This window comes from Cynoglossus semilaevis, chromosome 4 (assembly GCF_000523025.1).
Source record: "Cynoglossus semilaevis isolate Cse_v1.0 chromosome 4, Cse_v1.0, whole genome shotgun sequence".
NCBI classification, from domain to species: domain Eukaryota; kingdom Metazoa; phylum Chordata; class Actinopteri; order Pleuronectiformes; family Cynoglossidae; genus Cynoglossus; species Cynoglossus semilaevis.
Window position 1 is genome coordinate 15,510,600 of NC_024310.1, and position 25,139 is coordinate 15,535,738.

The 25,139-nt window shown below is 40.1% G+C and overlaps 1 protein-coding gene across 1 annotated transcript in view; it reads left to right on the plus strand.

Annotated features, from left to right (window-relative positions):
* LOC103378364 (CD166 antigen homolog A-like) overlaps window positions 1-24,870 on the plus strand; it is a 26,313-nt gene extending 1,443 nt beyond the window's left edge. The window contains 19 exon segments of the mRNA XM_008309556.3: window positions 2,753-2,807; window positions 2,918-3,009; window positions 4,991-5,146; window positions 16,119-16,225; window positions 16,647-16,863; window positions 17,192-17,256; window positions 17,704-17,791; window positions 17,881-17,952; window positions 17,955-18,047; window positions 18,698-18,822; window positions 18,942-19,074; window positions 19,376-19,491; window positions 19,569-19,695; window positions 19,786-19,907; window positions 20,578-20,710; window positions 21,532-21,561; window positions 22,291-22,402; window positions 23,008-23,137; window positions 23,280-24,870. Of these exon segments, the coding sequence (XP_008307778.1) occupies window positions 5,086-5,146; window positions 16,119-16,225; window positions 16,647-16,863; window positions 17,192-17,256; window positions 17,704-17,791; window positions 17,881-17,952; window positions 17,955-18,047; window positions 18,698-18,822; window positions 18,942-19,074; window positions 19,376-19,491; window positions 19,569-19,695; window positions 19,786-19,907; window positions 20,578-20,710; window positions 21,532-21,561; window positions 22,291-22,402; window positions 23,008-23,110 (1,704 nt within the window). The 5' untranslated portion in view covers window positions 2,753-2,807; window positions 2,918-3,009; window positions 4,991-5,085 and the 3' untranslated portion in view covers window positions 23,111-23,137; window positions 23,280-24,870.
* Window positions 24,871-25,139: the final 269 nt, after the last annotated feature.

Here is a 25,139-nt window from a genome sequence, read left to right on the forward strand (position 1 = left end):
TCCTCCCCCTGCCCTCCTGATGCTGAGGTCACAGTGTAATGAACTCAGCAGGAGGTGACAGAAGGAGGAAAACAGTGGTGCGAGCACAGAAAAGAGGGACAACTGTGAGATTATTGTGATGATAACGCAAAGTTTTTGTTTGCAGGTGTTTTGTTTGCTGTCAACATGGGTGGAGCTAATTACTGCATATAATCGTGTGTCGGCGACAACAGCAGTGATTGTCAAATCTGTGGCTTGTTGGCCCTGGGGCTGAGGCAGAAGAAATTAGAGCAGACAGACCTGAGTTTCTGACTGACTTCTGTCTGTAGGTTTTCATGAGGTCAGAATAATCTGGAAGATTGTGGGGATCAGAAGGTCATGAGAACATTTATTTAGATTAGAAAAGTCATGAATGCTCAAAATAAGGCTTTTAATTTAATCTAAACATGAGTTGATGGAGGTTAGTTTTCTTGCTTTATAGAAAAAAGCTCAGTGGTTTGAGCCCCAGGTCTGACGGGATGAATGTGTTTCATGATCTCATGGAGACTCCCTCTGTGTCAGCACCTTTCAGCTCAGCACCCGCTGACCCTGCAAAAAACCAAGGAGTTAAAAAGTCCACAAACTCAAGTGTTTACAGTCCATCCTTCAAAAGTTTGACCAAAAATGAAAAAATGTAGGTCAATCTGGTTTGTGCTGACTCTAGAAAAAAAAAACTCTGAGAAAAACAATCCTGGCCAAACATCAGGATTGGGAATCATGTTCACATCCTCAAGTCTGAGAGTTCTGTCTGTCTGTTTGTCTGACAACTAAACCTGAGAGCAATCTCTGGTTACACCTTTTCAAACTTGTAATTTAATCAGTGCTGGCTATTGTTCTGTGAAATCAGTGAAGCCAATTAAGGCCCAGGTATTTCAGGCCAAATTATATTTTTTGTTCTTTTGCAAATACTTCTCTGTGGCTCTTCCAGACCAGCTGTTCTCTTCTCTTCTCTTAATCACTATAGACTAACAGCAGACAACAGTCTGTCTCTAGACCTCTCTTACTAACTCCACACAGACTGACACAGGAAATGACACACTGATTTTTCTAAAGTAGTCAATAAAGATTTCTTCTGCGTCCTAAATGCCAAACATCATGCAGAAGACCAGCTTTCATGTATCCAATAGTGAAAAAAGCTAACTCGTGCTGTCCCATTGACTCCCATTGAAGCTGAGCTTCAACAAGTTTTAGGAAGGTGTGAGAAGATCAGACTGTGATCTGTGTTAACAGCTGGTTGTGAATTAAATAGTCATAGAGGTGATCAGGTTGTAGTCAATGACATGTCTATAAGACTTAAAAGAGCTGACCTTTGACCTGAGGACAGGACAGAGACATCACTTCTCACGTCAGTGTGATGTATTTAACGTTTGCCCTAATAATTCTTTCAGTCTTTTGTCCTGCAGTATCTCATACTTCTGTCTTTTATTTTATTAGACATTACTACAGTATCACCATGTTCTCATCAGCTGACGGTGTCTATTTGAACAGCTTCACTCTGTTGAGGTTGTTTTCAGTATAAATAGCTTTTGCTCATCATCATCAGACTGACACAGGTACCAGCATCAGACACATTTTTCTTTAAGAAGCTTTTTCAGTGAACAAAGGCTCTGCTTCTGTGCCGACTCTAACAGTGAGGATTGTTTGGAAAGTAAAAGTTAAGATTCCTTAGAGAAAAAGAAAATCAATGAAGACAGAGTCTTCAGGAAAGAGCGGTAACTGTTCATCGACCAGTGGCTGCTCACACTCACTCAGTCGGATTAACTAATGAAGCCATTATTGATCCACAGCTGTCCTGCAGGTCAGAACTGGACGGCTGCCCATTAACTAGATCTTCTCTTCTCTAGAAATGTCAGAGTCATTAGTCTGGTTTTCCACAGACTTTAGTGAAGACCAGGACTTTAGAAATCATTAGAAAATGTGGAAAAACATCCTCAAAGAGATTGTGTACAGTTAGATAGAAGATCATAAGAATATTCAAAATAAGACTGTGGGAAAGACTTTGATCTCATCATAATATGAATCAGGGGGTAGATGGCAAAGATCTTCAGAAATATAAGAACATAGAGAAGAAACTTTAGGACGGCTGTGAAGAAGATCAAGAATAATGGAAATTCATAAAGAAAACACAAAGACTAGAACATGGTAGAAGATGACTGTAAATAGGACATTAATGTAGAAAAACAGTATCTGCACCTGAAAAGAGTCCTTCGACTTGGAGAAGACTTTTAAGTGTTAGTTGGAGTCAGTTTGACTTCTGCTCAAACTTCATGTCCTGATTTTGGTTTTTGCTTTTTTTTTATGGTGTTTTATAATGACACGACTGAAGCTGAAGCTCAGGTTGATTTTTATCTTTTCTATTTATAGTTTTATTTTTCTCTGTCAATCTGCAGAAGGAGATCAAACACACACACAAGCACACACAGAATAATATATGAGCAACATTGAGGTGTCACAGTGGAGGAAATGTAGGAGCTCCCACGGATTTTTGTTTAATCAAAGAAGTGACAAGTGTTTGTGTTCTGACATCGGTTGGAAGAGATGTTGTACACACACACACACACACACACACACACACAGCTTTACATCTACATATATATTCTTGTGCTTTGTGTATAAAAATAAAAAATCAGTGTTTTGTCAGAAACAGTGAAACTAGAGTCTTTTCTAGAACCACAGTCAGAATGTTCTGGAACATTGAGATCCTTTCTAAAAGTTCAACCATTTTTCATTCTAGATTTGGACTGCAGGCCAGACAAAGACACTACAGGTGTGTGTGAATGGATCAACAGGTGATATTGATAACTGACTTCTTATTAACTTCCAAACACATGGCTTTTTAATATTTTGTATTCCTGTCAACTGTTGCCACAATAACTTGGTTTAAATGTGTTATTTTCAGACTTCACTATTTGAAATCCTTGGTTCCGGTCTGCCCCAGTGACATAACCTGACCACAGGAGGCAGTAGTGGACCAAAGGCTCATTTGTATGTGTGAGTCACTGATTTTTTTTCTGTATCTAACACACAAACAAAAACCTTAATTGAATGTTAATGATATTCATTGAGAATCAATAATGAACTGACGTACAGTATGTTTACTAAAATTCCAAAAGCTAGCAGCTCAGCTTTAGTTTAAAACACAGAGTCTACCTGAGTTGGACACCATCTGTGCCTGAAGACCACAGGGCAAATAAAAGTGACACTCTTCAGATTCAGAACTAAACTGATATTATTTCTGTTTTCTGTTTATTCCTGTTCATTGTCGTGCACACTTTCCCCTCAGGTCCAATTATCATTAACTTGTGTTTCCATCTCTCTGCTCATCTGTTCCTGTTATTCCCGCAAGGTGTGGTCTAGTTTCTAGACAGGTGAACAGGAGAGAGTAGTAGTATATGTAGTTGTATAAACAAGAGTTTGATCTGTGTTCGTCAAGGGAGAAACCAGCACTATGTTCCGTTCAGTCTTTTCTGGGCACACCTGTGTTACCGGTTGGCCAATAATGATTTGATTTTTTTTTTTAATCGCTTATGTGTTATCCTGCAATGTTCTCAGCTCTTGTCCCAAAATTATTTTAGACTTGTCATTCGAGTCTAAATGTATAGTTTTTTTTCCTAAATCCGAACCAAAAAAAGGCAAAGAAAAAACTGTGGTTCTCAGAAATGTTAATCAGACTGTGGTCAGATTTCTATTTTCCTGCTAATGTGAGCTTTTCTAAAGCAGTTTCAGGTTTTAGGTTCAGCCTCTTCCATTGTGTGTGACTCCGTGTGTGTGTTTGGAGGGGGGAGGGTTGATCAGGGTGGGGACGAGAGTGAAGACGTTGAATGAGAGTCGAGACACAGGGGGTGAGTTTGAAACAGGTCTTAAGAATAGAAAGAAGGGAGGGGTTTCTTCATTTGTGTGTGTGTGTGTGTGTGTGTGATTTATGTCTTTCCAAAATGCTGATTTCTATCAACACCATATTAAAACATCTGCACAATTACAGCCAAGAATATTCATTTTAGTAACCAGTGAAATCACCCAGTCAGTATTCATACCAGTTCAGCTGAGAAAGTGATTCAGTTTAACAACAAATAAAACTCTCTCTGTCTCTACACATGATCTGGCCTCATGTATTCAGTGTGGATCTGTTCATAGGATTTTGGACAGTAACAGACATGTGAATAAAACCTTAAATATGGAAAAACCTACAATTTTAAAACCAATATAAGCAGGTCAGTCTAGTTAAACTAATGTAACCATACCAGTTTAACTAAAACCAGACTGTTATACTGACAGTAATGTCTGCAGAACTGACCACTGTGATGGTATCATGTAGTTCAGAGCCACCTGGTGTTCTGTGAAGCTGTACACCTCCAACAATGTCTGAGAAACACCAACCCCCAACTCTAATTATGGAAATTATGTGATACATTTTTTGCAGTTTTCATCTAATTTTGCATAATTCCTCTAGTTAATATTGATTTTTCTGTTGGTCTAATTTTGCATCAGCCAACAGTAGTAGCCTACTTTGAACAACTTGTATTGTTCGATTTGAATTGATTTAATTTTTGAAGTAGCCTATAGTAACACACTCTGTAAAATCTTTAGACTGTGTTCTTTTAGCTGTTCTGTTGACAAAAGACGAAAGAAGAAACAACACGTAAAAAGACACACGTGCTCAATGAGCTACAGGAGCTACAGGAGCCCAGTCGGACATTTTAAAGTTCATTTAACTGATGAAGTCCATTATAGAGAAACCAGGGAAACCAGTGTGGGTCTTTGTGTGTCTGTCTGTCTTTGTGGTGGGTGGAGTTAAAAAAATCTCCTCCCTCTGTTTCCTCTTCTCTCCCTCCCTCCTCCCAATCTGTCTCTCTCTCCCTCACACTCATTCACCTGTTTCTTCAGAAACTGTGTGTCCCTGTTGGTGAAGCACGTGAGAACAGAAGGAGAACCAGATCCGAGACTGAAGTGACTCCCTCTCTAATCCCTTTAGGACCCGTTTTATTTTGATCCACCTTCCGAGGAACCGAAAAAGTGCTGCAGGTGTAGAAGTGAAGCTGAGGATCTGAGGGAGTGGCACGTACAGTGATGAAGATGATGAGGATGATGATGGAACTTCTCTTCTTCCTCCTGCTCCTTCACAGCAGCGGTAAGTCTGACCCAGTGCCAGCTGCATCTTCTCTCCTGTCTGCACCAACAGCCGGTGTCTGAACCACTGCTGAGAACCTTTTCCTCCTCTCTGTTCTTTACTATTGTTTTTTTCCCCCTTATTTGTAGAAAAAACCCGTTCCTACTGGTTTTCAAGTTGACGTTGTGTGGGTTTTTTTTTCTGAAACATGAACCGTCTTCACTGCTCCTTTCAGTCTTTAACTTTGTTTGTTTGCCACTGGTCTTTCTTACACATGACTTAAAACAGTGCGGCGCCCCCTTTCTTCCCCCCATCTGTCTAACTATCAAACTGTTCAAATCTATCTGGTCTCCCTCAAAAATCAGTTAAGACTGAGAGTTTGTATTGTTTGAATTCTAAAAGAGAAAAACAATCTTAAAGTAATTGTTAATAGTTAGCTGTACTGATGCAAAAAGAGTGACAGCTGAAATAATAGTCAGTGGTGGTTATAGGTTAGAGGTTTGAAAGCAGTAGAGTAGTAAAAGAGTAGTTCTGCAGCTGTAAAAACAGAAAAAAACAAACAAACAAACAAATAAATACAAATACATTAGGGTTCTAAAGCAAAGTAAGCTAAAAGTTATCAGTTAGTAGTTAGTTTGATGTTAACAGTTAGCTGCAGTTTAGGTACATCAAAAAAAGAATATTTTTAAAAAGTGATTCTTTACGTCACATGACCAAAACCTCAAAATCCGTATTTTTTTTCAACTAATATCAGTGAAGTTGATTTTTTTTTCCTGACTTTTTTTCTTCTTAATTTTATTCCATGAGACAAAATTTTCATGCGCTCCCTCCCCATGGGCGAGGCAGTGAGCTCATCATCACATCACTCCCATCCTCTGGCTCGCTGACATCACGATGATGACGCAGAGCACTTCCCATCTACCACTGTAATGAAGGGTTTGGTGCAGAGCGCAGCAGTCAGGTCGCTTCTGGTAATTACACCTTAGATCAGACTTTTCCTCGTTGGTGTGGTCAGACGAGAGGTCGGAGCTGGAAGGAAGAAACATGTTTCTGTGGTGGAGATGATGGGCAGGTGAAGGAGGAGGAGCAAACCTCTGATTTTGTCGTCAAATCTACATCAATCAGCTGTTTGTGACAGGAAGTAAAAAAAAAGAAAACAGTTGTTTGTGTTTGCAATCTACTGACGAGGCGACGTCAACAAAATGTTCCTTTAAATTGTCCTGGTTTCTTGGGTGTCTTCTTTGATATGTGGGTGTAGTTAGGTGGTGGTGCAGTGTTGGTCAGGTCTGTCATAGCCCAGAGTGCAGGTTTAAATCCATCAGTGCTTGGAGATGTTTGTGTTAGAACCATGTGGACCACCATGTGTCTGTGCTGACGGCATCCCAGAAGTTTGAAAAGACTTGGAAAGCTGGATGGAAGGTTTATCTTGTCTGATGGCCAGAGTGGTTAGTGCTCTAGCCTTACAGCAAAAAAGTCAGTGGTTCAATCCCTAGCTCCAATCACTGGTCTTCCTGTATGGATTTTACCTGTTCTCCCTGTGTGTGATTAGGATCATGTTTACACTTAACTGAAACTCACACACCAGGAAGATGTTGAAATCTGTGTAAAGTAAAGTCAACGTCTTCAGAAACTGTGGTGAAAATTTTCATATAGAAAATGTTTACTTTGAACATGTTAATGAAGCTGAAGCTTTAGCACCAACGGCAGCTGCTGGATCTTGAAAGTTCAGACTTGTTCTCTTCCCTCTGAACAAACACCGCAAACCGGGACCAGGATATCGTCTGGTTTTTGTGGTCACATGTCACTTGTTTCCACCCTTCCCCCTAAACCTCACCCTCCTAAAGAGGAAAAACTCAGCTCTTAGTGTTCTCAGAGCTGCTTCAGCAGCCCCACCCAGGCTCCACACCTCCTCGTCTTTTCCTCATCTACTGCTCTGTCTTGTGGACTGGTGTCCAACGTCTCCGCCTGTCCTCTGTCTGTGTTAAGCTCTTTAGTGAAACACAAACACCTTTATTTCTCATCATTAATGTGATTCGTTCATCCAGTTGTCGGATCCATCACAAACCAAAATGAAAATATTTGAATTATGTTCAACGTTATGGGATGTTATCATCCTTTGGATTAAAAAATACTTTTAGTCTCACCTTTATCTTTCTCTGGTTTGTCTTTTGGTTTTATTTACTTGAACTTTTTTTAATTCGTATTTTTTTGTTACTTTTACTCTTGTTAGATTTTAAGGTGTTCCTGTTGGTGAACATCATGTACTTCAGGTGACATCATCAGTTCAGGTCCCATGACCTGTGTTTCCTGGGAACCTGTTGTGACCTCTGACCTTTTGAGAAATATTACACTCAGTAACGTTTAGTAAATTCCAAGCAGAATGGAAGATAACTTTTAGTTCATGTGATTGTTGCTAACACACACACACACACACACACACACAGAGAGAGAGACAGCTGAAGTGGGCTGCTGCTGATCTTTGGTTTGTCTTTGTAGGAGGGTGCAGGGGTCAGTTGACTGTGAAATGTGTTTGTTTACGACTCTGTTTGTTTGTTCAGTTGTTGGAAGCAGTTTGTCAGTTAATGTGGAACAACAGTTCAGTCAGTGGCCGGATCAGGCCGGATTTGTGATTCTTCATCTGTTCTTGATTAACTTTAGGCATTTCTGCTAAGGTATAGCTACCCTTTAGCTAACTGATAATACACATATATCACATTAGGGCTAACACTGACCAGCTCTGACCCAACAAGTTTCCTGTTCTGACCGTTTAACTGTGTTGTTGCTCATCTTCTCTTCTCTCCATGGAAACATTATTTTTTTGTTCTCTCATAGTTTTCACTAGTCGTAGTTCACATCCAATAAATCCAGTTGAACTCAAAGCACTTAGTTCCTTCCCCTAGAACTTTCCTGCAGTTGGTCCCATTGTTATCAATGTTCTTTATTATACTAGTAAACACTGATTGTCCCTGCAATAAAATAAAACAGTAGTGAGTGGAGGAGGGAGGAGCAGCAGGGTGTGTGTTGTTTCAGCTCTGAGGGGTCAGCAGGAGTCTGAGGCTGTAACTCTGACTCTTTTTATTCACACACAGACCCATTCAGATGTATGAAAGTTTTCTCCTCCACCGCTGCTGCTGCTGCTGCTGCTGCTGCTGCTGCTCCTGATCTGGTCCTCATTTGGACTCAGGTTGTTTTCTGTCTTTTGTCATGGACACAGTCTTCACCTCCTCCTCTGAACTCCTGCTGACGTTGTATTGTCAGGCAGGGAGACTTTCTGTTTTTAAACAAATGAGCTCATCGCCTTGATAATGGTGAAGACTTGGACTTCTTCTTCTGTCTTTGTCATTAATATGGAGCAGCACACGCCCCTCTGCTGCTGCTGCTGCTGCTGTCGTCCCTGTCCCTTTATTTCCCATCAGCCACCTGACAGCAGGGGTGGAGGGTGGGGTGTGCCTCCTCCTTCTCCTCCTGCCTCATTTGAAAAGCCTGAGGCCACTCCCATCTCTAACTAGACCCTGGATCTTTGTCTGAATTCTCCTTGTTGTCGTTGCTCCTGTTTTTTTAATGAATTCTCCTCCGTTAAGTGTCACGATGATCGTCATGACTATTATCCTGCTGCTGCTGCTGCTGCTGCTGCTGCTGCTGCTGCTGCTGCTCCTCTCCCGGCCCAGAGAATTTTCTTTGTTTTCCTAGGAATTTAATTAAATATAATTCAATCAGGAGACTGTGTATCATCTTTCTCCCTGAAATTGAACATAATAGAAATGATTGAATGAAGATTGATTTTAAACTTTCAGAATTTTTGTCCAACAAAATTTAGCTTTAACATCCGTGGTTTATAGCTTTTTGGCTAATTCTTGGTCCCCTTTTTGGAATGTTGACATTTTCTTTATATCTTTGAAGTTTTTGTTTTTAATATCTTTTTCCAAAATAACTCATGATGGTTCTCTTCTGGGTCATCATTGCTTGTTTTTTGGGTGGTAGTTTTGATGTTTGTTAAACATTTGTGGTTGACTTTGAAATTATTCCTATTGTTTTACCAAAGATGTTTCACAACATCTAGGTAACATTTGAACCATCATCTAGACTCATTGTGTTAAAGTCTAATGTTTTAGACGTGACTTTTCACTCATCAAGACTTTTCCACTCAAACTCTGATTCCTGGCCTTTACTTCTGTCTCCTTCTCAGACTGCAGGAGTTTTTTTTTTTGTTTCAGCTCAGAGAGAAAAAACTGCAGCTTTTGTTAGAGGTGAAAGATGAATCTGAGGCCCTAAGGTCAAACTCTAACAGAAGATAGAGCTGAGGCCCAGAGACTTGGGTGTCTTTTCTGAATGGGTTCCTCTGTTGGTTCTACAGCACTTTATCATTCTGTGGAAAAATCCTCAGAATGGACACTTGTCTCTGTTTGACCACAGTCTTCACATTCCTCACTGGTTGTTACAGAGTCCAGTCTTTGTGTCTGTGCTGACATCCAACGTCTGTCCATCTGTCCCAGACTGAAGCAGCAGTAACAGCTGCTGGTCCCTGCAGACTTTGACTGGACCTGGTCCAAACTGAGTGCAGGTGAACACAGCTTTACTGCTGAATTATACAAGTGTATCTAAGTCAGCTGTCAAATCTCTCCACTTTTATTGACTAAAAGTCAATGTTTATGTTCCCCATCAGCGAGCAAACATTTCCTAAAGACAAACCTGTCCTTCTCCTGTCATGTAGCCTCATCAGAGAGTGCTATATTTACTGGTTTACTGCTATTTGTTGTTTTTACTGCGAAGCATTGAAGCTTTTGTTGCTCAGATTTGTCACAGACTCTGGGGACATAAACCAGGCTCAGGTTGTGGTTTAAGCCGAGCGACTCTGCGTCCAAACCACTAAAAGCACTTACCCTGATGAATGTCTGCTCCTGCTGCCAGTGTGGACGAAGAAAATATAATACAGGCTCCACTAATGAAATTATTCTGCTTTAAAAGGCCAGCGCGCCTGAGACGACAGTGACATCTGCTGAATTATATCCACGCTGAGGTCGGACGCAGAACTAGTCTGGACAGATCAGACAAGGACAAAAGACTACAGACAAAGAGTCCAAACTCAGCTGTGTCTTCACTGAACGGCAGCAGAATCTTTGAAACCATACATTCTGTTTACCTTAATTTCTGTGTAGACTAACTCTTCTGTTTTGTTAAAGTTAAATGTCTAGACTGTCTGACTATTAAAAAGCCTGATGAATCACATTTCAGCATCTGCATTAGTTGCAGGTACAAATTACAAAATATCCATATGGATTTTATTATTAACCAATTTAAATAGATATGATCTCATTTAATTCCACAAAATCATACTTCTTCATCTTACTTTTTTATACATCTAAGCTCTGGTTCTAATGATTGAAATAAATACAAATATCAACAAATACATTTAAGTAAATAATAATACATAAACTATATTTAAAAATAAAATGTAATATGTGATAGTATATTAAGACATTTTCTGATGAAGAAACTGATAGTCCTGGTACAGTTTCCCTGAGGGTCTGTGACTGTTTCCTAGACTGTAATTAAATGTTTGAATTATTTAGATGAGAAATGATAATGAGATAAAGGTTTGGAGGCGCAGGTCAGTGAAGAGCAGCAGATGGTGGAGATGTTCCATATGGCGCTTCTCACTAATGAGTGAGTTCTGAAGGACTTTCGTCAAAAGACAGTCCAGGTAAAACCGTACAGAAAACATTTAGTACCTGTTCCATTTTGAGTTCTTTCAGCTCAGTGTGAACGGTCCTTGGAACTGTTTCTTGTATCTCTTGTCTGATGTTCCTTTAATTTAAGTATTTTTGGACATTTTGTCCTGATTTGTGAAGTTTTCAACATTTTTCTTGTTGCTGATGAGAAACTGTGACCTGCGGACACAGAGGTGAATGAATGATTGGGGGGTGCTGCTGTTGATGAATGAGTGAATGACATCATCTTCACTGCTCTCCATCATCGTCCTCTTCATCAGTGCCTGTTAATGGAGCAGCAGGAACCTCAGTAAAAGCACTTGTGTCTTTAATGGACAACTGAGGTTAATGGAAGTTCTAGCCTCAGGTCCTCAACCATCTTCACAGACGACTCTCTCTCTCTGGGGTGGCCCAGCACACCCCTCCCCACGGCTCTCACATGAATAATGCACACTGTAATGGAGGTGATTTCTGCTGCTAAAAGCAGCTCATCTGCTGAAAGGATTTATGAGAGTTTTTAAGAGACGGGCGAGTGCCGGAGTGGAACCAGCAGAACCATTTTAACAACTAATGATTTTACCCTAAGATCAATTTCTACAAAGGCCCGAGGGCAGAGTCATTTAGACCAACTGTCATTATCATTGTCATCATCGTTATCATTCTCATTATCAGTTGTCTTTGTTCTGTCCATCTGTCTCACATCCAAACCTTGAAAAATACCTACAACATCGATTTATTTTCTCCTGCAGCTCAACTTTCAGCCTCATGGAAACTGAACACAACAGACATTTTCTGACCCACATGCTGAACTGCCTGTTAGCCGTCACTGGGCTCAATTTAATTTACAATTAATGAATTTATGTTCCGTTTTTTGGATCGGTCTTAGCATTTATTGCTAAACAGTAGCAAGTCTTGATTATTATTGTGTTTATAATCCCAGGGATAATGTTCTACAGTTTATTAGCCTAGCTGGTTGGGCTAGCTCGTGGGTGTTGACGTAAAGGAATATCCACGTTTGTTTGGATAATTCTAAGTTGTGCTTCTATCCTCAACTTATTGTCAGGATTACTTATTTACTCATTTGTGGTTAAGGTTGTGAGAACTTTGTTGTGAAGTTTTTGTATTTGGTAGTAACTATACTTTGTAGTGTGTACTTCTGAACTTTTCTGTGTAAACACAGCTGTAGAAGAATTCTCCCAGGAACATCAGTTGTCTGTCGTCAGGTCATTAATCAGAGGAGCATCTGAAACCACCTGAAGGCAGGAGGAACCACCTTCTTCTCCAGACTCTGTCTGTCCTGGTCTTTGTCTCCATAAAACCAGAAACCCGATCATCTCAGCAGCGGCAGCAGCAGGTCTGCACAGGTTCTGACGGATGCTGTCCACACCTCCATCTGCTGCTGCTGCTGAGATGATCACAGAAGATCCAGAGTAGCAGCGTCTCACTCAGCAGGTAACTACAGCAGCTTGACAGGTGGAAAAGCAGCAGCAGTGAAGCTGCAGCTGCACCTGCTGTGTTCCTGTTCCTGTTCCTGCTGCTGACACTGGCAGGTCTCCACTTTTTTCTGTTCTTTTCCCTGGTCACGTATTTTGGTAAAATATAAAGAGACAAAATCAAAGTTTAAAGATTCCACTTCCTGTGTCTGACACTAGCGGCCCAAACTACCGCTGTGATGAAGATGTATATAGTTCTTGGTACTGTGCCCACTTCCTGGTACTTACAAGGAGTTGTTTCTGTGTTTTTGCTGCAGATCAGTGTTAATTATAACAGTCATCACACTCCCTGGTCTATGGTCTGGAATATAGACTCAACAGAAATCTGCTGCTGTTTCTTCTCCTCCTCCTCTTTTACCTTATCTTCCTCTTCCTCAACCTCCTCCACCTTCTCCTATTTTTAGATCACACGTCATTTGACGGAACCCAAGCATTGCGTTGTCAGGTTTTCGTTATCGGTTTTTGTTATTTTTACACATATTACGTCAGGTTTTCGTTAACGGTTTTTGTTATTTTTACACATATTACATAATTATGCTAATATTGTGCTGATAATATCGGTCGGCCTTTATTATCGGACATCCCTAGTCAGAACATCAATTCTTTTTTGTCTCTGAATTTTCTAACCAGTCCAGATATGTTTCTAACAATGATGATCAATAATCAATTACGTTTAAAAAAATGTAAATAAAAAGTAACTGAATGTAACACACACATTTTGGAAAAGAAAGTCAAAGTTGATTCAATTAAATTTACCATAGAAATATCAGATAAATGGACACAAGTAAACATGAAAATGAAGAGAATCTTAACACGTGTAAATAGTGATAATAATAAGTAAACATTAATACATAAAATTAAAAGCAGAAATAAATCAAAGACACAATTTAATCAAACAAATCAGTAGAGATGGAGAGTTTTTGTTTCATTCATTATTAATCGTATTTTCTAAACATATAAAAACACATTTCTACAGATCTGGCTCTAAAACAAACTTTTAAACATCTCTGACTCTGTGCAGATGGGAATCAGTGATAAAAAAGTCCTGAGATAAAACAGCCCGGACCCTCCGGCAGGACGATGAAGGACAACACTGCAGCCTGTGGGGAACGCTTCCGCAGAATAAAGCTTTTGTCTTGAACAGCTCTCCTCATAAATGGACCATTCTTAAGTTTGCAGTGAGATTCAGGGGGTCAACAACACCCGGGGCCACTCTCCATGGCTTCAGAAACCTCTCTGTGTCCTGGCAGCAGATGGTGACACATGAAGTGAGTCTGAATCTAAAGGAGCTTTTACACAGAAAGGCTTTTGTCAATGCTGGTGTCTGTGAAGAAGCTCCAACTTCAGGCTCAGCTCGGATGAGTTTGAGATGAAAATAATTTTCCAACAAAGATGATTTATTTACATATATAATCTTTGTCCTACCTTGTATATATTTGGGTCCTGCTGTTGCTATATGGTGCAGGTGGTGATGGAGTGGACCATTGGTACTAGTACCTGAGAGACTTAAATGTAAGGAACCAGGTCTGGAGGTGGGGCCAGTTGGTGAATCCTTGTGAGATGGGAAGCATGTTGGGATAAGAGGTGTTTGGAATTCCTCACTAAGATGTCTTCTTTCTGCACCTGGACAAGCATCAGTGAGAGAAGACAAAGCTGGAAGTTCGTGTGTCATCTGCATAGAGACGTAATGAAACACCCTGATGCACGTGATGCTCTCTGGGGTAAAGTTAGAGAAAATGATGCCAGAGTGCAGGTGGATGGTAAAAGTAGTGACCAACCAAGCGGGACGACAGCAGCAGAAACACTTCATGTTCTTTATCTGTGAGAGGAAACAGTCTTCTCTCAATTTGTTTTCCACCTTTCATCCTCACAAACTCAACCACAGTCAGACTGGGAACTTATATAAGCGCTGGAACCGATGCTCATCAATAGGATCTCAGTAAGAGGCCATCGCTGCTCCTGCTCCTGCTTGTCCCCCCTCCCTCTCCCGCAGAGTCAAATCAAAGGAAGCCTCAGCTCCTGTGACTTCTCTGCTGTTCATCCTTGTCCTTCTATTAATAATTGAAGCAGCGCTGGGTTTAAATTTTGTTCTTTCAGAGAAGAGACAAATGATTTGAGAACATCAGGGTTTCAGTACTGTCTTTCCGGAGGAGCCGCTGGAGCGCTGTTCCTGTACTGGAATCCACAGGGGTCCCTGTACTTCTATAAATATTATTTGATACTGGTTTTTGCAGTATCAGTGTCCATATTTCTTAGTGCTGCTAAATGATTGACGTTCTAGTTCCTCCAGTTGCATCACAGTCATACTTTTTTGTTGTTCAGTAAAGTTCCCAGTATTATTTCCTATTTTCACTGAAACAAAATGTTATTGCCTGTCTAATTAGGCAGAACTTAAATTAATGTTATTCTGTCCCTTTAGAAATAATCCACAAAATAAAAAAACAATCACAGAAAAGTTAAGTCCTCTGAGAACCACGCCCAGTCCACTTAGATATCCTGACTAAATGATCAGTTCCCTGTTCTTCTAGAGTACCAGCACATAGAAAGCAACGGTGCCACCTGAGGGCAGAGTCGTCATCATTAAAGAGGTTAAATTTACAAGGTTTAATGAAGTGATTTTCACTGAGTTTTTCTTCTTCACCGCTGCTTCTTTCATCGGTACTAACTCAGCGTTACTGGGTGACTGTGTCAGACAATGGTAACCACTCCAAAGGTATTCACACTCATTCACACTCAGTCTCACACACACACAGAGAGCATGAATGAAGTAAGGAGCCACATCCTTCTTTATGGATCTGAGGAATGAAAAGGGAAAAGTGTCCCTGCAGGAATCGGTTCCTTTGGGCTCCTCCTCCACTGGTCACTGCCTCAAACCGTAGACTGTACATAGAAGCTGGACACAGCGATCCACAAACATCACCTCTCAGTGGATTTACATCATCAGTAACAGCACATGGTCTCAGTCTGATCGTCTTCTCTGGAACATCAGGTGTGTCGTATAAATGACATCATCACAGCTCACAGACAGAACGTGTCCTTCAATTCAAATAACAGTTCAAAAAGACCAAAACCAGGGATTAAACCAGAGGGAGGAACATCAGAGGAACGTGATTCAAAGTTGATTCCAGATTATGTTTGACTTTTACACACAGAGAGGTCACATCCTTTCATTTATAAAACTTGTCCTCATTCCAAAAGTACTGAGGATTAGAGACAGTTCAGATGGGCTTGACTGAAGGTTCCAAAAAAGGTTTTTTACCTTCACATAAAAAAGGATGTTTTTGTGAGCTGTATCAGCTCAGAACTTCATTTGTCTGCTCTCTGCCTTACACACACACACACACAAACACACACACACACCACTCCCCAGTGCTTTGTCTCCATGGTGATATTTTCATCCAAATTTAGGTCACAACATTTTTTCCTATGATTTACAGAAACTGTTGTTTTAATGAACCTTATGAAATGGTTTTGTTTTTATTACAATTAATATTATTGTATATTATTTTGTTTCTGTTGATGAAATTAATCTAAAGATTCACCTGAATAAAATTTGGATACATTTTAACTCAGGAGCAGAATAACGTCAGTGTATTCCACCGTCTCTTCTCTTGTAGTTTCTCTAATACACTCCTTATTATGAAGTTATTAATATTGTTGTTATTAACCGTGAATCACTTGTTCAAGTGATATACAGAAAATACATTGTTAAACCCTTAACACCAACAAAAGCATTAGAACTGTGTTTGAGGGTTCTGTGAACTAACACAAACTCCTTCTTGTGTCTGACAGTGAACGCGGTGCAGACCGTGCTGGGTCAGTACGGACAAACCCTGGAGATACCCTGCAACAGTGGAGAGGTTCAACCAGAGGATGTTCTCATCACCAAGTGGAAATATGTGAGTCCCCTCATTTGTTCCTGCATGACAAACTGTCCTAGTTCCAGGTCATTGTTCTACCTACACCTGAAATGCACATAGGTGTCCCTCGTAGTCCTTGCTGCAAGGTCTCCACCGCAGCAATCCACATAGTGATGTCGTAGCAAGTTTTTAACACCACACACCATTCCTAACCCCTAAACCTGGAGTAAGGTCTAGGTGGTATAGAACCCACAACCTTTGGAAGACAATGGGAAGGAATCATACCACTGCACACCTCTACCATTAATGTGTAATAACATTGAAACTAATCAAACCATTTAATAAGTGAGTTAGCGATGTTTTCCTCTGGTTCCATTAGGTGGGCAGTGACTTCAGTTGGACAGTTAGAGTCTGTTCATTTGACACAGCAGAAATGTCTGACTCCTTCTGTGTTCTCCAGGTCATTGGGGAGGGGATTTCGGGAGACTTGCTGGTAAAGAAGCTGGACCAGAACGTGTCGGTTCTGGCTTCAGATGAATACAGAACCCGTGTCAGCATGGCGGACAACTCCAGTCTGCTGCTGTCTGCAGCCAAACTGTTGGACCAGAGGACCTTCACCTGCATGATTGTGGTTGGCTCCAACATCAAGGAGTACCCCGTCAATGTCATCATTTACAGTGAGTCCTAATTTATCCTGATCAATCATCAGCAGAGAAAATTCTTCACTCTTCACTTTTACTCAGGTGAAACTCTTGTGACCATCAGGTCAGTCCCGGTGCCACACCAGAGCCAGCGTTAGCTACAACAGTACTGGTGCGAACCAAAGCTAACGTTAGCTACATCAGTCAAGTGCAGTCAGACCACATAACAGGATTCAAAAACAAAAAGTCTTCAAATGTTGACATATAGGGTGTCATTTTAGCAGGGCCAGTACTGTTACATTTTCATTATTGTGTTCTGCTGTTACACTGTATTGAAAATGTGTTTTTGTTGTTTTCTTCCCAGAGACTCCATCAAAGCTGGAGATCACTGAACAGGCAGGACAACTGGAGATCGGCAAACTGACAAAGGTGTGTTTTTTAATAAAACGTCTCATTTCAACTCCTGGTTCTGGAATAAAAGGAGTCTCCTGTTCCTGCATTAATGAGTTCTTTGAACTAATTAACTCATTATTAATGAATAAAAGATCAGCTGTCAGATTAGAGAAAAGATTGAGAAATGACTTTTTTATGGTAGTCTCACAGGAAAGAGCTCTGGATCTATGTGCAGTTAATTAAATCCAAAATCTAAATATTCAAAATAGAAAATTGTCTGATATATTTCTGAGCCAGGATGTGTTTTTTGAAGTTTTTAAATTCATCAGTCAGAGTCAGAGTCTCCCACTGGTTCAGTAGAGAATCACTTGACTGTTTTATTAATATTCATTTTCATTCATATTGTAACCATGATTTTGTGTGTTTCATTTAACCACCATCATCATGGTATGATGTTCTTATGTTTCTGGATGTGTTTGTCAGCTGGGAACGTGTGTGGCCACTGAAGCCAATCCAGCAGCAAACATCAGCTGGTTTAGAAACAACGAACCTCTGACATCAGGAGAAAAAGGTCAGCTGTTCTCTCTCTCTCTCTCTCTCTCTCTTTCTCTCACCTTTTCTGCTCACCTTTGCCTGATTTTTCTTCTTCCTTGTGTTCAGGGGTCACCATCCAGACCTCGGTCCAGGTGGACCCGGCCTCAGGTCTCTCCAGTACATTCTCTACTCTGGAGTTTGAAAAGACGACGCAGACTCAAAGTTCAGCTGTGTCAGCAAACACCAGGGTGGAGCCGAGCTGCTAACGCCTTCTGTTTCCTTCACCGTCACCTGTGAGTCACATGACATGGTCACGACTCACCCAAATTAACATGCCATAAACACTCAACATGTAAATCAAATGATCCAGGTCACATGACTCAACCAGTAACCAATCACAACTTGATCCTGCTCATTGTCATATCAGGTCATGTAGAGCTGGCCTGCAGGTGGCACTAATACCATATATATAGCCCTGTTTCATGTTTGAATTGAAATTTAATTTAATTCTGTGAACTTGGTCAGGACTTTTATTACTGTCCAATGGGTGTAAGAAGTGGAGACCACAGTGTGACAACTTCAGCAGTGTGATAGCATGTTGTGATGTGTTAGCAGACCAGTAGCACAAAAAGGATGAGCATTTAATTAGCTGTGTCCCAGTACATACTGGAGTGTGTGCTGATGTTAATGTTAGGCTCCAGTCAGTCTTCACCAAGGCTGAGGACTTAAAAACACTGGTTTAAGTTAGTTTAACAAACTGTGTGTTCTTCAAATTATTTATCACAACCAGCTTAAAACATTTGTTTTAAATAGAACTTATTTTTTAATATAAGATTTTCTTGCTGTCTTTCTTGTGTACTTGACTTCTCTCACTTCACATGACTTGATGACTTGATGTGAGTCCCTCAACTGACATGACCACTCCTTTGCTCCTCCTGCTCAGACTCAACAGAGAACATCGAGCTGGAGCTAGGTTCTCAGGAGCCAGTGGCTGAAGGAGACAACGTGACTCTGAAGTGTGTAGCAGATGGAAACCCAGCTCCCAGCAGCTTCTTCTTCCACCTGAAGGTCCAGCAGCTTCTCAGTGTCTGATCCATGAGTTTTTATTTATAGGTTCTCCCGTAGGTTCCCCTGCTGGGGTTCCCTCACCCACCTCTGTGTTCACCTGTTTATTTGTTTGATTACAGGGAAACGTGGTGAAGGTGGAAAACACAAACACCTACACCCTTACCAATGTGTCACGTAGTGACGCTGGAGAATACAAGTGTTCTCTGATCGATGACCCCACACTGGAGGCTTCTAAGAGCATCGTCATCAACTGTAAGGAGAAGGAGATTAGAGGAGGAGGGAGGGATAAATATATAGAGAAGGAAACAGGAAGGAGAAGGAAGTTGAGCTTGTTACTGTAGTGTTGCTAAAATAAAGAACCTCATCAAACTGAAGCTGGCTTCAACTCCACAGTAATTTCCAGAACTTTGTTGTATCCACAACAGGAAGTAGCAAAAAGTAGGAAGGACGAAAGGGAGTATGAATTGAGGAAATAAAAATATGAAGGAAAACAACATGATGAAAAAGAACTGAACAGAACTTCTGAACCTTCTTCTATTTTTGTTTTCTTTAGACCTGGATGTGAGTCTGGTTCCATCTGGAACAGTTGAGAAAAGAGAAGACGAGTGGTTCAACTATACTGTGCAGATTGTTTCTGCTGAGCCAGATTACTCTGTCTCGTGGTACAAGGTATCCATGTTGATATTAGAGGTCCGTTTAAGAGAGAGCGCTGCTTCTGTTTCTACTGATGGTTTTCTTTTCACCAGGATAATGTGATGCTGGACACAGAGCCGAACTTCCCCAAACTGAGCTTCTCCGATGCGGGGCATTATGAGTGTGTGGTCACCATGGGTCAGCTGACCAGAAAATCCTCCTCTGTGCTGCAGGTCAAAGGTAAAGATGTGAAGGTCACAAGTTATGTTTTTTTTTTAATGATGGACCAGTCCCAAAAGTCTCTGCCCTATGGATTTGTTCATGTTCCAGGAGCTCCTGTCATCAGACATTTGTCCAAACAGCGTAGTGAAGACGGAAAACACAAAGTCCTGGTCTGTGAAGCTGAAGGTTCTCCAAAGCCAGAGGTGTTCTGGAGCATCAATGGAACCTCGGTACGTTCAGGTTCATAAGAAAAGTTTTGGAAAAAGTGGAGAGAGTTGGTAAATGTTGGACCTACTGATCAAATCAATGCATTTATGTCAGGAATATGTCCAGTCTAAAGAGTCCTTACTGCGGAGTACTGCAGAGTGACAGGCACAACTTCTTCTCTATGTCATGTAGGCAAGAAGGGTGTCTTTGTGTCTGGAATCAGCCCACACACACACTCACACCACACCCACACATAGTACTACAACCATGTGCCTTGTATCATGGAATGTGTCAATATTTTGAAAGAAGAAACTGTAGCTTACTGCATGGTGATAATAATAACAACAATAATAATAATAACAATAGAGTCCCCTCATTTCCTTATTTTTCTCTTTCTTTCAATTTACCATCTGGTCTTTATTCTTCTATCTCTCCCCCTCTTCCTCTCTGTCTCACCTGGGCTTCCTCTTTCCCCCCCCTTCCTCTGCTTTCTTTTCACCCCCCTCCCCGTGTCTGTCATCTTGTTCGTTTCACGATTCACTTTCTCCCTTTATGACAAAGAACTGCTGCCCTCCAGAGGAATATTTGTGATGGTGCACTCACCTTTCCTTGAAAATGAATGCTGTATAGGAGGTCTATTTTGTGACTGTTAATTTTCTTCTTCTTCATCTGTGTGTGTGTGTGTGTGTCCAGCCTGAGGAGAGCTCTTTCACCAGGGGAAAGGTCACGCACAAGCTAACTGTGGTTCCATCTGCTAACCTGACCGTATCCTGCACCGTTACCAATGAGTTTGGGTCTGACACCAGGTCCATTAACGTGTCGTCCTGTAAGTTGAAGGACAGACGATGGACATCCTGTCCTCTGTGTCCTCTCTCTGCTCTAGTCCAGCTTTTTGACCTGACCTTCATCTTTATCTGTCTGCATGTCAGCTATAATTAGTCAAGAGAATCCAACCACTGACCCAGTGACAGTGGTGTAGACAGAAACCAGTTCAGGTACTGGTACTCTCTCTCTCTCTCTCTCTCTCTCTCTCTTTGTCTCACTCTCATATGCTCATGTGGTGCTGATCCCTGGTGGAAATATTTTTTCTGTGATTTCTCATTATTTACAAACACACATAAACACAAACATGCAAACATATACAGTATATATATAAATATATATATAATTATATATATAAATGTATATATATATATTATATACATATAAATATACAAAGGGTGTAAGAAAGTATTGATACCGTTTTATTAGCAATTACAATGCAATTATGCTGTTATTTCCTCTCTGCAGTAGTGATTACAATTTTTAATATTTATTTTATTTTGTTTACCATATATCACCGTGCCTATAGTATTGCAGTATATTGCAATATATCGTATTGTCTACACTGTATCACCAGATTTGTGCTAATACACACCCCTAAAGTATTCACAAAACTGCAAAAACACAATCTCACCCTCTCAGTCACACACACACACACACCCTGACACACACTGTCCAATGTTTATTGGATACTGGTTTTCCTCTTCCTCTTTCCTCCTGCATGCTGAAGTAGAACAGCCGATTGTCGGGGTGTGTTCATGTTCTGTGTGTGTGTTCTTGTTTTTGCCTCCGTTGTTAATGTTTTATTTTCACATCTGATTTCAGTATTTGTGGAGGTGAGGATGGATAAACGAGGTAAGTTCTAGTCACCTTTCCTAGACTGTGGAAAGTAAAAATCACAGTTTAGTTTCTTAAAATAGTTTCATCTGGTCCTGAAACTGGTACCACCTCTTAAATACTGCCATCTCCTGGTACTACAGTACACTAGTTACTGAAGTGAAGATTGTTGAAAACTGATCAGTATCTGAAGGAGAAAGATTATTAGACTATTTGTCAGACAAGTACCAAAAGTGGTACATGAACCCTAGGTTTAGAGACACTGTTTCAGATAAACAAATATGTTGTTCTGCCAAATCTAAAGTAAGTGTGAAGTGATTTCCTCTTCAGTACTTTGATAAAGTATTATTTATTTAATAATGTAGTATTTGGGTTTTTTTGGACAATTTGTATGTAGTTCATATTCTGACTTTTTATTTCTTTGTCATTACATATTACGTTCTTATTGATTTGATTTTCTTTGAGTTTTATTTATTTTTTAGGAATTTTTTTTCCTTCTTCATTAAGTGGACTTTTGTGAAACCTGTGGTTTAGAATAAATAATCTGTGCTATATGTCAAGTCAGGATTAATGTGTTGTGGTGAATGAGGAGTGAGAGGAGGAGCAGGACCAGCATCCTCACACACACACACACACGCACGCACGCACACGCGCGTACGCACACACACACCTATCAGCTCTGGGTCTGTCTTTGATCTATGGATAGCTTTGATGACAGTGTGTTTGGTTTTTGTTTGTCTGTTCCAGACCAGTCCGAGGACAAGGACCAGACCAAGCTGGTGGTGGGTGTGGTGGTGGGACTCCTGGTCGCCATCCTGGTGGTGGCTTTGGTGTACTGGGTCTACATGAGAAAATCCAAGTATGTGAATTTGAACTTCCGCCAGTCGTAGAACTTCACTTCTGTGAACACTTTATCTCTTAAGCGACCTTCTATCTTTACGTTACATTCTGATTTACATGAACTGAGGACCTTGTTCTTGCGATGTTACGTTTTAGTTTCTTACAACTTTTTTTTTACATATTTTGGAAGGTTCCCCTAAAATCCCCAAAAAGCTCAAGATATATGGTTCTATTACAAGTTTTCTTTTCAGGCTGTTCTGCCACAGCTGCCTTTTGTAGCTTGTCACACCGATCATTCAGAATGTCTGCTAATATGCCTATTGAGAATTTTTATTAAGAAGAGGAACCAGGGAACAACTGTGAAGTTTAGATGCCGGAACACCGTCTCCTTTTACACTGTACTACCATTAGATTCTGTCTGTACATCTGGTCAATATTTCATAAGTAATGCCCCTGTACTTTAGTTTGGTAAGAACTTAATTCAGCTGACGGCTAAACAAAGTAGGAACCTCTAGGTGGCAGTGTAGTACTTCCAGATCGGCTTTCCCATATAAACCTTAAAACTCCACAGAGTTCAGAAAATCTGCACCAATGATGAAAACACTGTGTTTCCACTCTCAACAGACAAGGCAGCTGGAAAACCGGAGAAAAGGAGGACGGCTCCTCAGAGGAGGAGAAGAAGTTGGAAGAAAAGGTGGAGGAGAACAGTCAGAAAGCTGAGGTGTAGAAGAAGGAACAGCTGGAAATGTGAAAGGTCAGAAAAGAGACTCTGTAAGGTCAGGTCGACACTGCAGCAATGCTAGAAGAAAAGCGTTGTGTGTGGATGGAGACAAAACAAATCATGTTTACAGATGATGAACTGATGTTCACTCATGTTTCGTTGTCTGTTTTCACAGTGAGAATGTGGACATTTTGCACATTTCTCTTCATACTCTCTGAAGTCCATGTGGAAGAAAAAATATTTCATATTTGGATTCATAAAGAATCTTTCCAGCCGCTCCTTTCACCTCTGAACATTCCTGCAAAAGAAAAAGAAAAAAAAAACAGAAGAAAAAGAAAAGTAAAAAAGAACTGTCGTTGTGATGTTTATACTGCTCTGCACTGATTTCTGTCCAAATTTCATGTTTGTTCCAGTGAGTTCTGGAAAAGTGTAAATTTCACATCTTTTGGGTTCCATTTGTTCTTGTGAGTAAAATTAGTTCTAGAACCGATTCCTTCTGCTGTGGAGGATATTTTAGTCCAGGTGTTAGTCTCTGGATCTGAAACACTTATCTTCATCAACACCATCATCATCATCACAACCTGAAGAACTGTTTCAGATCTGGTACCAACATCTGTTTTACTGAACCTCATCTGATGTCCTCTGACCTTTGTCTTTAGACCCTGCCTCCTCAGTTGATATCCTCTTAGACTCCGCCCTCTTGACTGACCCTGATCCTAATCTTATTTCCTTCTAATTCAACTCTAAAGTTTGTTTTTTCACAGCTACTTGTTTAAAAAAGTAAAGGGCTGAAGGTTTTACTGTAACATTAGTTGTTATCAAACTGTAGATGGTCATGTGACTGACATGTGACAGACCAGGATGTAGACAACGTCACTGCTTTAGTGTCTCATGATTGACTTGTTCATGAATTTGGAATTAATTGCTGAGCGAAAAAGAAAAATCAGATTCTTCTTTGTTTCCTGATTTTTTTTACTTTTGATTTACTGTTCGTAATATTTATTTTTTTATTATTTTTGTTTGACTTTCTTCTATTTTGTGTCTGCTCTTAAGTGGAGTTCCCACCATCGCCATATCAGTACGTTATCATTGAGAGAGTTTGATCATCTCTTTGTTCAGGAATCTTTCTGCAGACTTGTCATTCTCCTGCCTGTCACTTCTGCAGAGACAGTTGTGAACAGTTTGTTTTTGAAAGTTTTTTCATCTATTGCTGTTTGTTCTCAGCTTCAACTTTAATTCCCTGCTTTAGACAAACTTTGTATTTTCTTCTAGTGTTCATTTGACAGTGGAATATTAAGTATCATTTTTCTGATTTTTTCTGAGAACTTTTCAGAGTCTGTGTGAGCCTTTTTATCTCACCAATTGCATTTTACAAAATGAAAGTGAATACCCTTGGCCTTAATCTGACCTAACACCACATATGAACATTATTAAGATGACTTGAATGACTGGCAATATTAATACGTTATTTAAATTCTGAGTTTATCTAAAGCAAGAAATAAAGTAGAGCTGTTTTTATTTTATTTTGTTATTCTAAAGTGTGAAAAATTAAAACCTGCAGCTGCTTCTCATAGTTAAATGATAGAAATTATTTGAGAAAACAGAAAAGTGTCTCTGTATTAATATGTAAAACAATGAAACACTGCTCAGCAGATTCAGTCTCACGTCAATAACAGTGTGGATTCTGATGATTAATTCAGTTAATTAAACTCGGATTCAGCATGTTATAATTTCATTAATCCTCAACTTTAAGATTGTCTCCTGACTTTAAAAAAATGAAATTGAAAAAAAAAAGACCAAAGAAAGTGCTCGTTGTTGTGAAAGTGTTGTAAATATCAGCTGTTTCTGCTTTGATTTTGTACTTTCCTTTAAAATAAATGTGTACATTTGGAAACCTTGCCTCTGAAATATTATTATTATTAATTGTATTTGTATTATTGTTAATATTGCTTATTTTAATATCACTCCTTAACTTAAGCCAGCCGTCTGTTATTTACCACAGACATGCAAAAATAGTAAATAGTCTCCCCTCAAC